The following is a 12,226-nucleotide window of genomic DNA, read 5'->3' on the forward strand; positions in this document are numbered from 1 at the left end:
CTTTCTCAAACTTTATAAATTGTACTGGTCCAGGCAAAAGTAATTTTGAATTTATGTATAGAGTCTGGAATTTTCAATTCCAATACCCGGGCGGGGGGGGGGCACTTAGACAAAAATGGACACTAGGTATGTGCATGCCTTAAGGATGATAGACCTTTCCAAAGTCTAAAAACCAGAGAATTTCAAATTAGTCTCATTTTAGCTTCGAGGGAAAGAAATAGTAAAAAAGTCTCTAAGGTTTACCTATTAACCAAAATGCAATCTCTTTAAGGGTAGCTTAAAAACATTTAACCTTGAAATTTTGATAATATAAGGCTTACAGAAAGGAATTGGAAAAGCCAAATACCCGGGGGTACAAGGGTTGCAAGCTGACCTATGCGTTGCGGAGCGCTATTAGCAGTTATTAGCCAAAAAGAGAAAAAGTACCCGAAAATTTTCATGCTCGCTTCGCTTGCGTTATCTTAAAACATATTTTACTTTTAATAGGGGGCGTCAAAATCACAATTTTTGAAAATTGCCTCCCCAGTTTGGCCTAATTTTGATTGATCACCGCGCTACTGGGACAAGAAAGGAAAAGAATGTTATACTTTCTTGCCTTAAACTTTTTAAGCCTTGAGTAAAAGGCTTTGATAAGACAGGTTCGAACAACAGTATTTTTTACCTTCAAAGAACAACAAATGTAGATCTCTAAACTTAAATTTTCGCGAACTGTAATAATCATATTAACAATAACAATAATATAAATAAATTCAATAAAACTATGTACACAATTTCATTAATTTATAGTCATAAATAAATATTTTTGGGAATAACATTAAAATTTAAAATTGACAATAAATTTAAAAAACACAGCTAAACCATCACTGATATAAACTCAAATTTTATAAACCCTGCATGACCTATTTAAACACTGATCAAGAGTTTTGTTTATAAGAATAACCATTTTTAAGAAATGGAGAAAATTGAAACGTTAATTAACGATTATGTCCAGAATTAATGTCCAGAATAGAGAACCAATCAATGCAGCAATTTTGCACTCGAGTGTGGCAATTCTACATGGAAATTCCAGCTCGGTGGAATTCCACTAACAACTTTATGCTCAAGTGTCACTTCTTCTTTTTGACTATCAAAATCAATTGTAACGTTACGATGACAGCCTCTCTATTCGTAAAGACTTTACTAGTTGAACTTATTTGCCAGGTATCAATCCTTTGATAAAACTAACTTCAAGAATGAATGATTAGAATTCTGGAGAATCTTGAAGCATTTCATTATCTTTTGAAGTTTCTTTTTCAACATCTTTTGTAAGTAGTGAATCTATATTGATTTCGTCTGTTTCCATAACTGAAAATGAAGATAAAGTCACACCTTCAAGCACAAGTCTATATAAAAATAAGTAAATAACTTTCACATAACTTTACTGCACCTAAGTGTTTCAAAAACAAGTTGGAATGAAATATTTCTTCAAAACACGTTTTTAATAAGAAAATCCAATTTCTTTTAAGCCTTTGGAAGTTCCTAACCTTTTGAGTTTTAAGCTTAAAACTGTTCTTAAAAAGTTTTTTGAATGTCTTTGTCCATTTTCCAAAGAATCGAGTGTTTAAAAGTCCACAAAGCCTATATAAAAACAAGTAAATAACTTTCACTTTTTACTGCACCTTTGGATAGGGCAATCTTTTCAAAACAAGTTGGAATGAAATATTTCTTCAAAAACACGTTTTTAATAAGAAAATCCAATTTTTTTAAGCCTTTGGATGTTCTTGACCTTTTAAGTTTTAAGCTTAAAACTATTCTTAAAATGTTCTCATTTTCACCAGTTTTTGAGTATTTTTGTCCATTCTCCAAAGAAATCGAGTGTTTTAAAGTCCACAAAGCCTTAAAATGCTCTAAACTTGATGTTAATATTTTGGCACTCAAAGCCGTATTCTGTTCATATGGTTTGTTCTTAGAAAAAAAGTGTAGATCGAAAGTGCTTACTTCACCTTTTGATTGAAAGGCATGAATTAAGATTGATTTTTTTTTATAAGCATTGCACTTATAAGCATATCTAGGTTCAGATATAACAAAGATGTAAGCATATGGTAAGCATTGCCTTGAGTCTATGAAAAATACGTTGTTTTTTTTATTTTGGTTGTTTTTGGTTGGGATTTTAAGGATTTTTGGTATTTCCCTCAAGTTTTGCTTGGGATATGAGCACCCTTAAAAGCATTTTTCAGCCATCTCCAAGTCTGTTTCCGAATTTTTGTATGTTTATAAAAAACATGTAGGTACAAACCTTCGTTTTTATTCGCAACATTTTCTTTGTTAGATTCTAATTCTTGGATGATTTGCTTCTTAATAGGTTCCTCCTTGACCTCCATGGTTTCGTTGTCTAGTAACAGAAACAAAAGTAAATTTTAGGGGGTGTGTTAAAAAATGGTAGTTTAGGTATAAACTTATTTCTTTTTTTATGATTTTTGTTGGCGAAAACAAAAATTTTCGCCAACAAAAATCATAAAAAAAGAAATAAGTTTATACCTAAACTAAAAAAATGGCGCTTAAAACATTAAATCTCGACACAAGTCCCTTTTTTAAATTGTAGAACACTTTTCGCCCTGACAAAATTGAAAATGTTTTTACTAATATAAAGACAAAGTATAAAATACCAAGTTAAAATACCTTCAGATTCAAGACACTTTTTCTTTAGAGCTGGTTCCAGCACTTCTTCTTTATTGTCCTCGCCAAGTGGCCTTTCAACCCGTTATCACCGTTAAATCAACGATAATCATTAATTTCGCAAGAGTCTTAAATCAATGATTATCCGTGATTTTTAAGTGCCGTTTCCGCCGCCTTGCGCTCACTCCTCCTCATTTAGTTTGCGCTTTAATAATGGTATCCTAGTTGCGTAAGATTCCCCTGTATTCTGCTCATACTTCATTCAGTGCCAATCGACTGTGCTCTTATATCTGACAAACACACATTGCTAGTTATCTCGTTATGGATTCTAATAAGCAAGAAAAAGGTTTGTTTGTTTTATTTTTTTCAAATTTCATCACAGAAGGATCATCAATCAGTGGGTATATAATCATTTGAACATCTGATATCATCAACCAATCGATATAATAATATGGATCCAGCTTTAGCTAGTGCTAGTGCGCTAGTTAGCAGGATGATATGGATTGGTCATTATGATATGGAGATCATTGTTGTAGGTCGATTGATCATCGTTAGGTTGATGGATCAATAGGTCGACAAATTGGTTGGTTGACGTATTGGTTAGTTCCAGACAATCTCAATCAAACGGAATCGACGGTCGAACCAGTCGAACCAAATCGAACGCAATCAACCGATTGAAATTCGATTGTCGAACGCAATTGAATCTCAATCGAACGTCAAAATTCTGGGTAATATTCGATTGGTTCGATTGTTGTTTGACTGGTCAGATCGTCGATTCCGTTAGATTGAGATTGTCTGGCTTTATTCTTGCAGCTTCCCAACATCCAAGCTCTCAAACATCACAAGCCCAATGAAATTACTTTCGATTTCCCGTAGAAATTATGCGATGAACTATCCGGGGGTCAATGAATCGACGATCGAACGCAATCGAACATCAATATTGAACGCAATCGAACACCAATTGAACGCAATCGAACATCAATTGAACGCAATCGAATATATATCAATCAAATCTGAAAATTGCGGTAATATTCGATTGAGATTCGATTGCGTTCGACAATCGAATTTCAATCGGTCGATTGCATTCGATTTGGTTCGACTGGTTCGACCGTCGATTCTGTTCGATTGAGATCGTCTGTTTAGTTGGCTGGCAGGCCAATGGATTGGTTGGTTAAGGGATTGGTAGTCAATGGATTGGGTATAGGTCAGCGGATTGGTTGGTTAAGGGATTGCTAGTCAATGGATTGGGTATAGGTCAGCGGATTGGTTGGTTGATGAATTTAGTAGGTCAACGAATTCTCAATGGATTGCAGGATTGGTAGGTATATGGGTTTGTTAGTTGATGGATAGGCCAATGGATCGTTTGGATTGATAGGTCGGCGGGGGAATGATGGTTGCTCAATGAATTGGTGGGTGGGATAGATGAATGGATCGGTCAACGAGTTGGTAGGTCGATGGATTGGTAGGTCAACAGATTGGCTAGTGGATAGATCACTAGGTGGATAAATCGGGAGGTTGTTTGATTGTTTAGTAGTGCGATAATCAAAGCGCTAGATAAATGCCCACTGAAAATTGAAACTAGGAATTTATTGAAATATTTCACTGAAGCATCAAACTTTTTTATTTTTTTATATAATTATGAATTAAAAGTTTTAATTTTTTGGAAATCATAGGATAATTAAAGTAAATTTAAAATGATTGAGTGAATTGGGTGGACGGGCATTTTGGAATTATGCTTTGTCATACTTCTAAACAACTGAAACCATCCGGGGATAAGTACCGTGAAGTCAAAATACAGGCTAACATGCATAGCCCTCAAATAAATGACCTGGCTGTTCATTAAAAAACAAAGTTAAATCAAAACAAAAATGGTAGAGTAAAGCTGCGAGCGGAGCTGCATAGTTGTATTTTAATGACCAGCCAGTTTTTTATTTGAGGGCTATGCATGTTAGCCTCCACTGATGCAAGTTACCCGATCTCTTGGTATAGAAGCAACAAAGCCAATTTTGTATTCGTAAGAATTGAAGATAAATAAATTATGAATTAATATTACATACATTATTAACGCCCCTGTTTTTTAGTTTTGTCTAGTTTCCAATCTCGGAATATGATGAACCCTCGACTGACCGAAATTACAATTATAAATTATTGTGGAATTGAACATGTAAGGCGAATGTTGCACTTTGTTATGCACTGGTTAGGTTTATGGGTTGGTAGGTTGATGGGTCGGTAGGTTGATGGGTCGGTAGGTTGATGGGTCGGTAGGTTGATGGGTCGGTAGGTTGATTGGTTGGTAGGTTGATGGGTCGGTAGGTTGATTGATTGGTAGGTCAGCAAATTAGATGGTTGATGGATTGGTAGATTGATGGGTTTGTAGGTTGACAGATTGGTTTGCGATGAATTGGTAGGTTGATGAATTGGTGGTTGGTGGATAGGTTGGTTGATAGATTGGTTGATGGATTGTTGGGTCGATGGATCGTTTCGGTTGATTGATCATTAGGTTGAATGACCGCTAGGTTTATGGAGTTTCTGTATTTGCTTGGACGAGTAAAGCCTACAAACTGTGACTTTCAACCAATCAAAAACTGCAGTTTGATTCTGCAAACACACCTAAACCATGCTCTGTAACCAGAAAATAAGATGAAAATAGCCTTATTTTGTTGTTTATTTTTCTGAGGCCATAAAAATGTGCCTTTAAAATTCCTTGTTTTTCTTCCTGATCTCTCACTTACAACCTAGAAATTCTCCAAATAAAAAGGAGTAAAAGAAAGATATATTTCTTTCAATAATTTTTTTTTGAAGTTTCTTTTTGATTAAGTATTTCAAGTAAAGTAAAGACTTGTTTTAAATATAAAAATCAAACGATGTGTGAAAGAAACGGGTTTTAAACTTTGAGTACAAATGTAGATGATTCAATTAAATTGAGGAGTAACTTATACAAATTTGAAATTCTTTTTTAGGTTATTTATGATGTATTTTATATTTGTCAGGAACAACTAACAAGAGAACCTTGAAAGAAAACCAACCATCATCAGTTAAAGGTATACATCATTGTTTTTAATGTGATGTTCTTCTTCTTAAAATCTAACCATAAGCCGATATCGGAGAAATACAAGAATGTCTTGCTTTCCAATTCTTTCCCCTAAACTCCTTTAAGAATCTACATGTTACTTTTTGTACATTAAAGAAGGGTATAATTAGTTATAATAATCATTTTTAAAACATTATTGAGAGACCTTAATAAAAATGAATCAGGCCCTTTTTTGAAGAGAAGGACGAAAGGGTGAGTTTTTTACATAATATTGAGAAGGGAGGTTTTAAGATGGGCTTTGAAGGGTCCAATGACACCCATTATGTTTCAGTAAAATATTTTTCAACCTTTTTTCAGCTACAAGTAAATACAGTAATTCAATAATTTACTTGTACAAATTACTGACCGATTAACAATCTAACTAACTAACTAACTGACATGACATGACATGACATGACATCAATTACTAAAATCACGATGACTTTAACATTGGACAATTCGACGTTGGACAATTGACTGGGAGACTTTACAAAACATTTTGACTTGGAATGTAAGTTTTGAATTTCAAAGTAAGGAAAATTTAAAACGGTCGAAAGTTAATCGAGTACCCTTAATAAAAGATGAAGCTTTGAATGAAGCTCAAATTGTTCACAATTTGTTTGTAAAACTTTTGATAAAAAATAACCCTTGTGTAGAGTGGTTGGCAAACGACTTCTCCAACTCCAACCCTGACCCTGACCCTAACTGATAATAATGAAACTCCTGTCTACAGATCCACAGATTGCAAAATAGGCTTGCATCCTGAGGTATGACATCGTTTGCTGACCGTGTATATCATGTGGCTAGTTGATTCATATAGAAATAATGTTTACAGAAGGTTATTAATTTTACTTTTTAGATAGTTGTACAGTAAATTTGGAAGGTGTTGATCAAGGTGGATCGTCTTTAAAAAAGCAGAAATTAAACAAGGTAAAATGATACGGCTTGATCTTAGAATGCTAGCCATTTCTATATAGGAAAATAATTTTGAACCTCTTTTATTAATGTGAACATTCTTTTAAGATTTGAAGTTAAAATTTTTCTCAATTCACGATTTCCTGTAATTTTTTCTCAGATAGAGATATAAAGATATAAATACTTTATATTATTTTAGTTCTAACTGTCACTCTTTTCCTTTCATCTAGTCTTGTCAACACTGTAAAGAACCGCTGAACATTAATGCCTGCCAGAAATGTGGTTCTTGTGGCAAAAAGCAAAACAAGGTGAGAAAGATTCTTTTGTGAATGTATTCTCTTAAGTTAGGATATATAGCAAGATTTTCAGTTCTCTAATTTGATCTTTCAATATAAGGCTGTCTTACAGCAAAATGTGTGTATCCATAATTCAATAAATTCCAAAGGGGTAAAAGGAGTCGTACCCTCGATATCATGGTAGTAATTTCAAAACTTGTTAAATATTTTTATGGCATTCTTTTCCAGTGTTGTCAACATTGCAGAGAGCCCATGCCCAGTAACGCATGTAAGAAGTGCAGTCTCTGTGGAATGCAGCAATCAAAATTGACAGCCACAACAATGGATGACATCCCAAAAGGAAAAGTTGACCTGTGCCAACAAAAAAATATTATCAGAAAAAGAGTAAGTTAAAATATTTTTTGTTGAACCTTTTGCTGTTTAGAAAAAATAGCCTAGAAAATGAATGGGTCCTTTTTTGTTCTTTTTCATTATTTACCTCCTTAGTATAGCCAATAATACAGTAAACTTTTAAAGGTTTTATAGATAGATAGTAAATGAGTTTGATTCTTTGAAATTTTTTAAATAATTTCATAACTAAAAATGTTATTCTCAGCGTGTTTCTCTTCTTATCTCTAGTTAAATACCCTAAACAAGAGGTGTAACAGCCATTGCGTTGTGCTTTATTTGAGTGGCGAGCAAAGGGTCCATGTCGATGGATATGCGACTCCTGGCTTTGCCACTCATTTTATGGAAAGCCTGGTGGTGGAGAATAATGTTGTTTTTGGTGATGTTATCAAGGAGACATTAAAGATGGCATATAAAGGTATACTTTTCACTATCTAACAGCATCTGTTTTCCCTTAAAAGATTTTGTTTGTTTCAGCCTTAAACTTATTTTCACCGATGTTTTTTCAGATTATCGTAAATCTCAATCTGTGGTTACAACACCTTCTGATGAGGCTGAAACATTATCGGACAATGTTGAAACACCTTCTAGTGAGGTTGAAGCACCATCTGACGTGGTTGAAACACCCTCCAAAACTGTTGGTCCTGGTACTGAAAGTAAGTTCTTCCCTTTTTGTTGGAAAAAAATTCGACATAAGTGTGTTGCTTTTTCAACCGAGCTTAGTTATTTCTCGCATTTTTTCGATCCTTTTGCTAATAGGACAAACGTAATCGTGAACCGTGATGCTTTGGGTATTAAGTAATAAATAATCATTGTTAGATTTGCCTTTGGAGAACTGTTCTTTTTTGTAAACTTGCTTTTATTTATTAATCAGGAATGTCCGACGAAAATAACGCGATGACAACGGTGACTCTTTTGTTCGAAGGTACGAAATGAAATCCTGCACTGTTCAGATTCGTCGTTTTACCATTACTTTTAGTTTTAAAATAAAGTTATCTTTTTTAAGAGCCTTCTGATGCGTTAAAAATGATACCGTTACAAACTATTTGCTTAGCTAATTTAAAGGCTATAAATCTGCTTGTTTATCAGACTCTGATGTACCCCAACGTTGTGTGCCAAATGAAACCGGCGAAACCACGCAAAATGTGATTGGTAAGTTAAATGTGTTCTCTGGTTTTTGATAGCCGAAAAAATCTTCACCTCTATGTGTCAAGTCAATAAATTTTCTATAAAAAATACAAAATTTTAGCAAATTCAAATACTGCTCGTTTTTTTATAATGCTAATTAATTTCTACTAACCCGTCTTTCATTATGACGTTAAGCGTTTATTAAAATTTAGAGCAACCCATTTTCTTGCTCAATTTTTCATCTACAATGTATTGATTTGATTTTATTTCAGTGTCAGCAGAAAGTACTATTGAAGAAGTGCAGTGCCCCACTCAAACCGAATTAAGTACCCAAGGTAAGGAATGTTAGAACGAATTGGTTGGAATTGGATAAACTTATCTATATTGTTCTGTTACGAAATTTGTTGTTGTATTCGTTCATCCAAAATATCTTAAAGCTTGATCTTGACGCCACACCATTTCTATCTTTCTCGTCTATAAAACTCCCAAAGGATTTGTTCGCAACAGCCCTTTTTTTAATTTAAACTTAAATTGACGTCCGTCTTGATCGAACTTAAAATAATATTACTCTGACAATTGTAACAAATTTATGTTTGAATTTACTACAGATTCTAGCCTAATTAGGAGGGAATACCAATTATTAAGCGAGTATCTAATTTGCAATATTACAACTTGCAACTGCTAGACGGATTGATGTGTTTTTACCTGTTTTAACAAAGAAACTTTCTTTTTAGGTTCAAGCCGTGTCGAAGCTTCAAATATTGTTGAAGGTGTCATAGGTGAGAACATTCTTCTTGTCGTATTATATCAGGGAACGAAAAAAACAGTACAATAAATAGATGATTTCGGCTATGATGCGTTTTGTTTTGAAAAACTCATGTTTTTTTTTTAATTATCAGATTACATAAAATACCGGGTAGCCCACAAAAAAGTGTTTGATGGCCTCTTGGAGCTAAAAATGGTCTTTTAATTCATATTTTATTCTATTGATAGAGGAAAGCCTAAGTTAAAATTTGAGGTATAAATTTTTGAAATTGGTTCAGTATTTCATGAAGTTAAAAGCTTTACTTTTCAAAAAAAACTTCTCTGAAAGCATTAAAGTATGCCTAATTTGATAACCCTTTTTAAAGTATTTTTTACTTTAAAAGTTTATAACTTCGTAAATTCTGAACCAAATTGGAAAGTTACAGCTCAAAATTTAAGTTGGGCTTTCCTCTATCTAATAGAATAGAATTTCTAATGAAAATAAAAATTAATCAGAAAACCATTTGGGTGGCTCCACGTTGCCACCAAACACTTAAACTTTTTTTGGGTCACCCGGTACACAAAAATGAAAAATTGTGTTGAAACTTTTTGATTCACTGAGAAAGTTTCACATTGTAAAAGCTTTTACCCTATGTGTTATGTTCCTAAAGTGAATAAAAAGGAAACAAACGAAATCATCTATACAAATTGAACGTTATCGATTTCAGGAAATGGCTTTTATCTAATTTACTTTTGCAATTTCGATTTTAGAACTCTCCAAAGGTGCTATTAAAAAGGGGATGATCGTCCCAGTATACGCGGACCCCTCTCACCAAGACTCGTTTTGGTTATTCTTGTTAACTGACGTATACCCTCGGAAAATTGAAGGTATTTTCTTGGAGAAGATTAAAAACCGTGAATATAAACTTGGCAGGAAACAATCGTTGACGTGGAACTGCATAATTCGGAAAAAACGAAGTAAGGCAGAATTTTACGTGGTTAAATTATTATACGACAATGACCTCTATCACCTACCCTCAGCTGCAGTACAATTTTTAACGGCATTTACAGAATAGGAAGTTTTGTAAATAGATTTAATCCTGCAAAAGTACTAAAAATTTATAAAATGAGGGTCTCTATAGACTGGCTTCCTTTGTATCGTCTCTTTATATTATGGGCCTATACTAAGTGTTTTTGAGGGCAATAACGTAAAATATTGAGCGACGTCAAATCGTATCATCCTGAGCTTACGAGGACAATAGGTTTTAACATCGCTCAATATTTCACATTATTTAGGTAGGTGATTCATTAATTAAGCTATGATAGTTTCACTAAAGTCAAGAAAAATTCTTTCTTTCGTGCTTTTGTTGTACTCGTTAAATTAGTCTATAGTTCTTTTTTCAAATTATACTATTATTTCATGTTAAGCGATTGTTTTTTGCCAAGTTTGTATTTACAGTTTATACACGCTTCTATCAAGGTCATAAATAGGAATATTATATTGTATTCTTTGCATTGCATATATGCTGACGCAAGCAGAATTTAAATCAGAATAATCTATTCAAATTTCGAAAAGGTGATTTTGATCCTGACAGCGATAGTAAATGAGTTTGATTCTGATTGGTCCATTAGATTAGTTATACTGCTATTTTTCATATTAATTTTATATACTATTTTTAAATAATGAAGAGAATCTTCTTTCTTGGTAGTGCTCGATATTTTAAATAGAGCTGTATACTTTTTTCGTATTTAAATATATATATTTTTCTAAAAAAGGGTATATTGCTCGTTCGCGCACCTAGAAGGAAAGCTGAGCAAACTAGTTTCTTTTGTTTCAATAATTTAAATTTGGCGCGAATATAGTTTGGCGGATGCTAAAAATTTAAACCTCTAGGTGGCGTAGAAATGGCAAATCAAAAAACAATTAAACTTTGGCAGACGAGGGAAAATTTTGGTGGGAACTTGATTTAGAGGATTATGGACAAAACCCTAAGGTATACGATGATAATATTTAAATTAGTAGTTTTGATTAAACCTGACATTTGTAAAACATTATATTTTATAACCATAGGACATTTCAATTGTTCTTCATGATATGACATAAACATAAACATAGCATTAAAAGTAATATTTCGTTCTATTCTTGACCTCAAATTTATATTCATTACACACTTTATTCTGTATCGGATAATGGTGTCATAGGGTATTCGTTATGTCACTTAGGGTAGGAATTCTAGACATTTACCGTGTCATTCGATTATGATTTGAAATATTTTCTTTGGGACACACATCTATCTATTTATAAAGTAAAGATAAGGCAAATAGTTCCCCATCCCCCCCCCCTACAAAGACTACAATATACAAAAATCTAAAATAATGAAGAAAAAAATAGTATTTTTAGGAAAAAAGTATTACAGCAATTGGTAAATAGAGGTCTAGAGGTGTGGACTGGGAGAAAATCTTAAAATTGAGCCCTTCTAATATTACACTTTTTTTTTGTAAGAACAACGAGGCTCAAAGTGGACAAAATAAGAACTGGCTTGAGACTGAGATGACTAAATTTTTGTTGGACAATAGGGTAGATGAAAAAGATGACACAACAGGACTAGAAACCAGAAAAAGTTTTATTAAATTAAATTAATATTTGTGGGAAATTTCCTAGTGTATCAATTAAATCTTTTTTATGTTATAGTTTAAGATTTGTGGAGACAATTTTAACAAATCGACCTGCCAAACAACATAAATATACTCTCTGAGAATGCAATTTATTTCTAACATCCAGACAGTGTCATTCGAACTTTGGTTGAGTTCATCACCGTGAAATTATCTAATGTCAGCGCCCCTGATAATGTTAAAAAATAAATCAGCTACCTTTTTGTCTTAAAATCATACCCCGTAAGCAGTTGGGCCGTCGCTAACTTTTTTTACCTAATTGGGTGTCCAATGATGGTTGAAAAATGAACAACATTCAATTGAAACGCAATGGTCCATCAAAACAATGTAAACAAAGAGGTCAGCAGTTAATGCCAAA

General features: G+C 33.3%; 1 protein-coding gene and 1 long non-coding RNA gene across 2 annotated transcripts; one reads left to right on the top strand and one right to left on the bottom strand.

Annotated features, from left to right (window-relative positions):
* Window positions 1-689: 689 nt before the first annotated feature.
* On the bottom strand, window positions 690-2,781 carry LOC136804562 (uncharacterized). The gene is made up of 3 exons (XR_010846278.1): window positions 2,659-2,781; window positions 2,276-2,371; window positions 690-1,344 (listed from the first exon to the last, which is right to left on the bottom strand). It is a non-coding gene; the product is annotated as an uncharacterized lncRNA (long non-coding RNA).
* A 121-nt stretch (window positions 2,782-2,902) lies between these two features.
* On the top strand, window positions 2,903-11,323 carry LOC136804561 (uncharacterized). The gene is made up of 12 exons (XM_067061159.1): window positions 2,903-3,001; window positions 5,646-5,696; window positions 6,585-6,655; window positions 6,871-6,948; window positions 7,165-7,320; window positions 7,555-7,741; window positions 7,833-7,979; window positions 8,198-8,248; window positions 8,413-8,475; window positions 8,724-8,786; window positions 9,186-9,230; window positions 9,967-11,323. The coding sequence occupies exons 1-12, from the start codon at window positions 2,977-2,979 to the stop codon at window positions 10,269-10,271; spliced, it is 1,242 nt and encodes a 413-aa protein (XP_066917260.1). The 5' UTR covers window positions 2,903-2,976; the 3' UTR covers window positions 10,272-11,323.
* The last annotated feature ends 903 nt before the right edge of the window (window positions 11,324-12,226 follow it).

This window comes from Clytia hemisphaerica, unplaced genomic scaffold (genome assembly GCF_902728285.1).
Source record: "Clytia hemisphaerica strain Z4C2 unplaced genomic scaffold, Clytia hemisphaerica genome assembly, whole genome shotgun sequence".
Lineage (NCBI taxonomy): Eukaryota > Metazoa > Cnidaria > Hydrozoa > Leptothecata > Clytiidae > Clytia > Clytia hemisphaerica.

What these genes read in the sequence shown, in the direction of transcription:
- LOC136804561 (XM_067061159.1), top strand. Translation starts at nt 2,977, where the DNA reads ATGGATTCTAATAAGCAAGAAAAAG. An exon ending in TGTTGGTCCTGGTACTGAAA is followed by an intron (nt 7,980 to 8,197) that starts GTAAGTTCTTCC and finishes TTTATTAATCAG; the next exon opens with GAATGTCCGACGAAAATAAC. An exon ending in AACCGAATTAAGTACCCAAG is followed by an intron (nt 8,787 to 9,185) that starts GTAAGGAATGTT and finishes CTTTCTTTTTAG; the next exon opens with GTTCAAGCCGTGTCGAAGCT.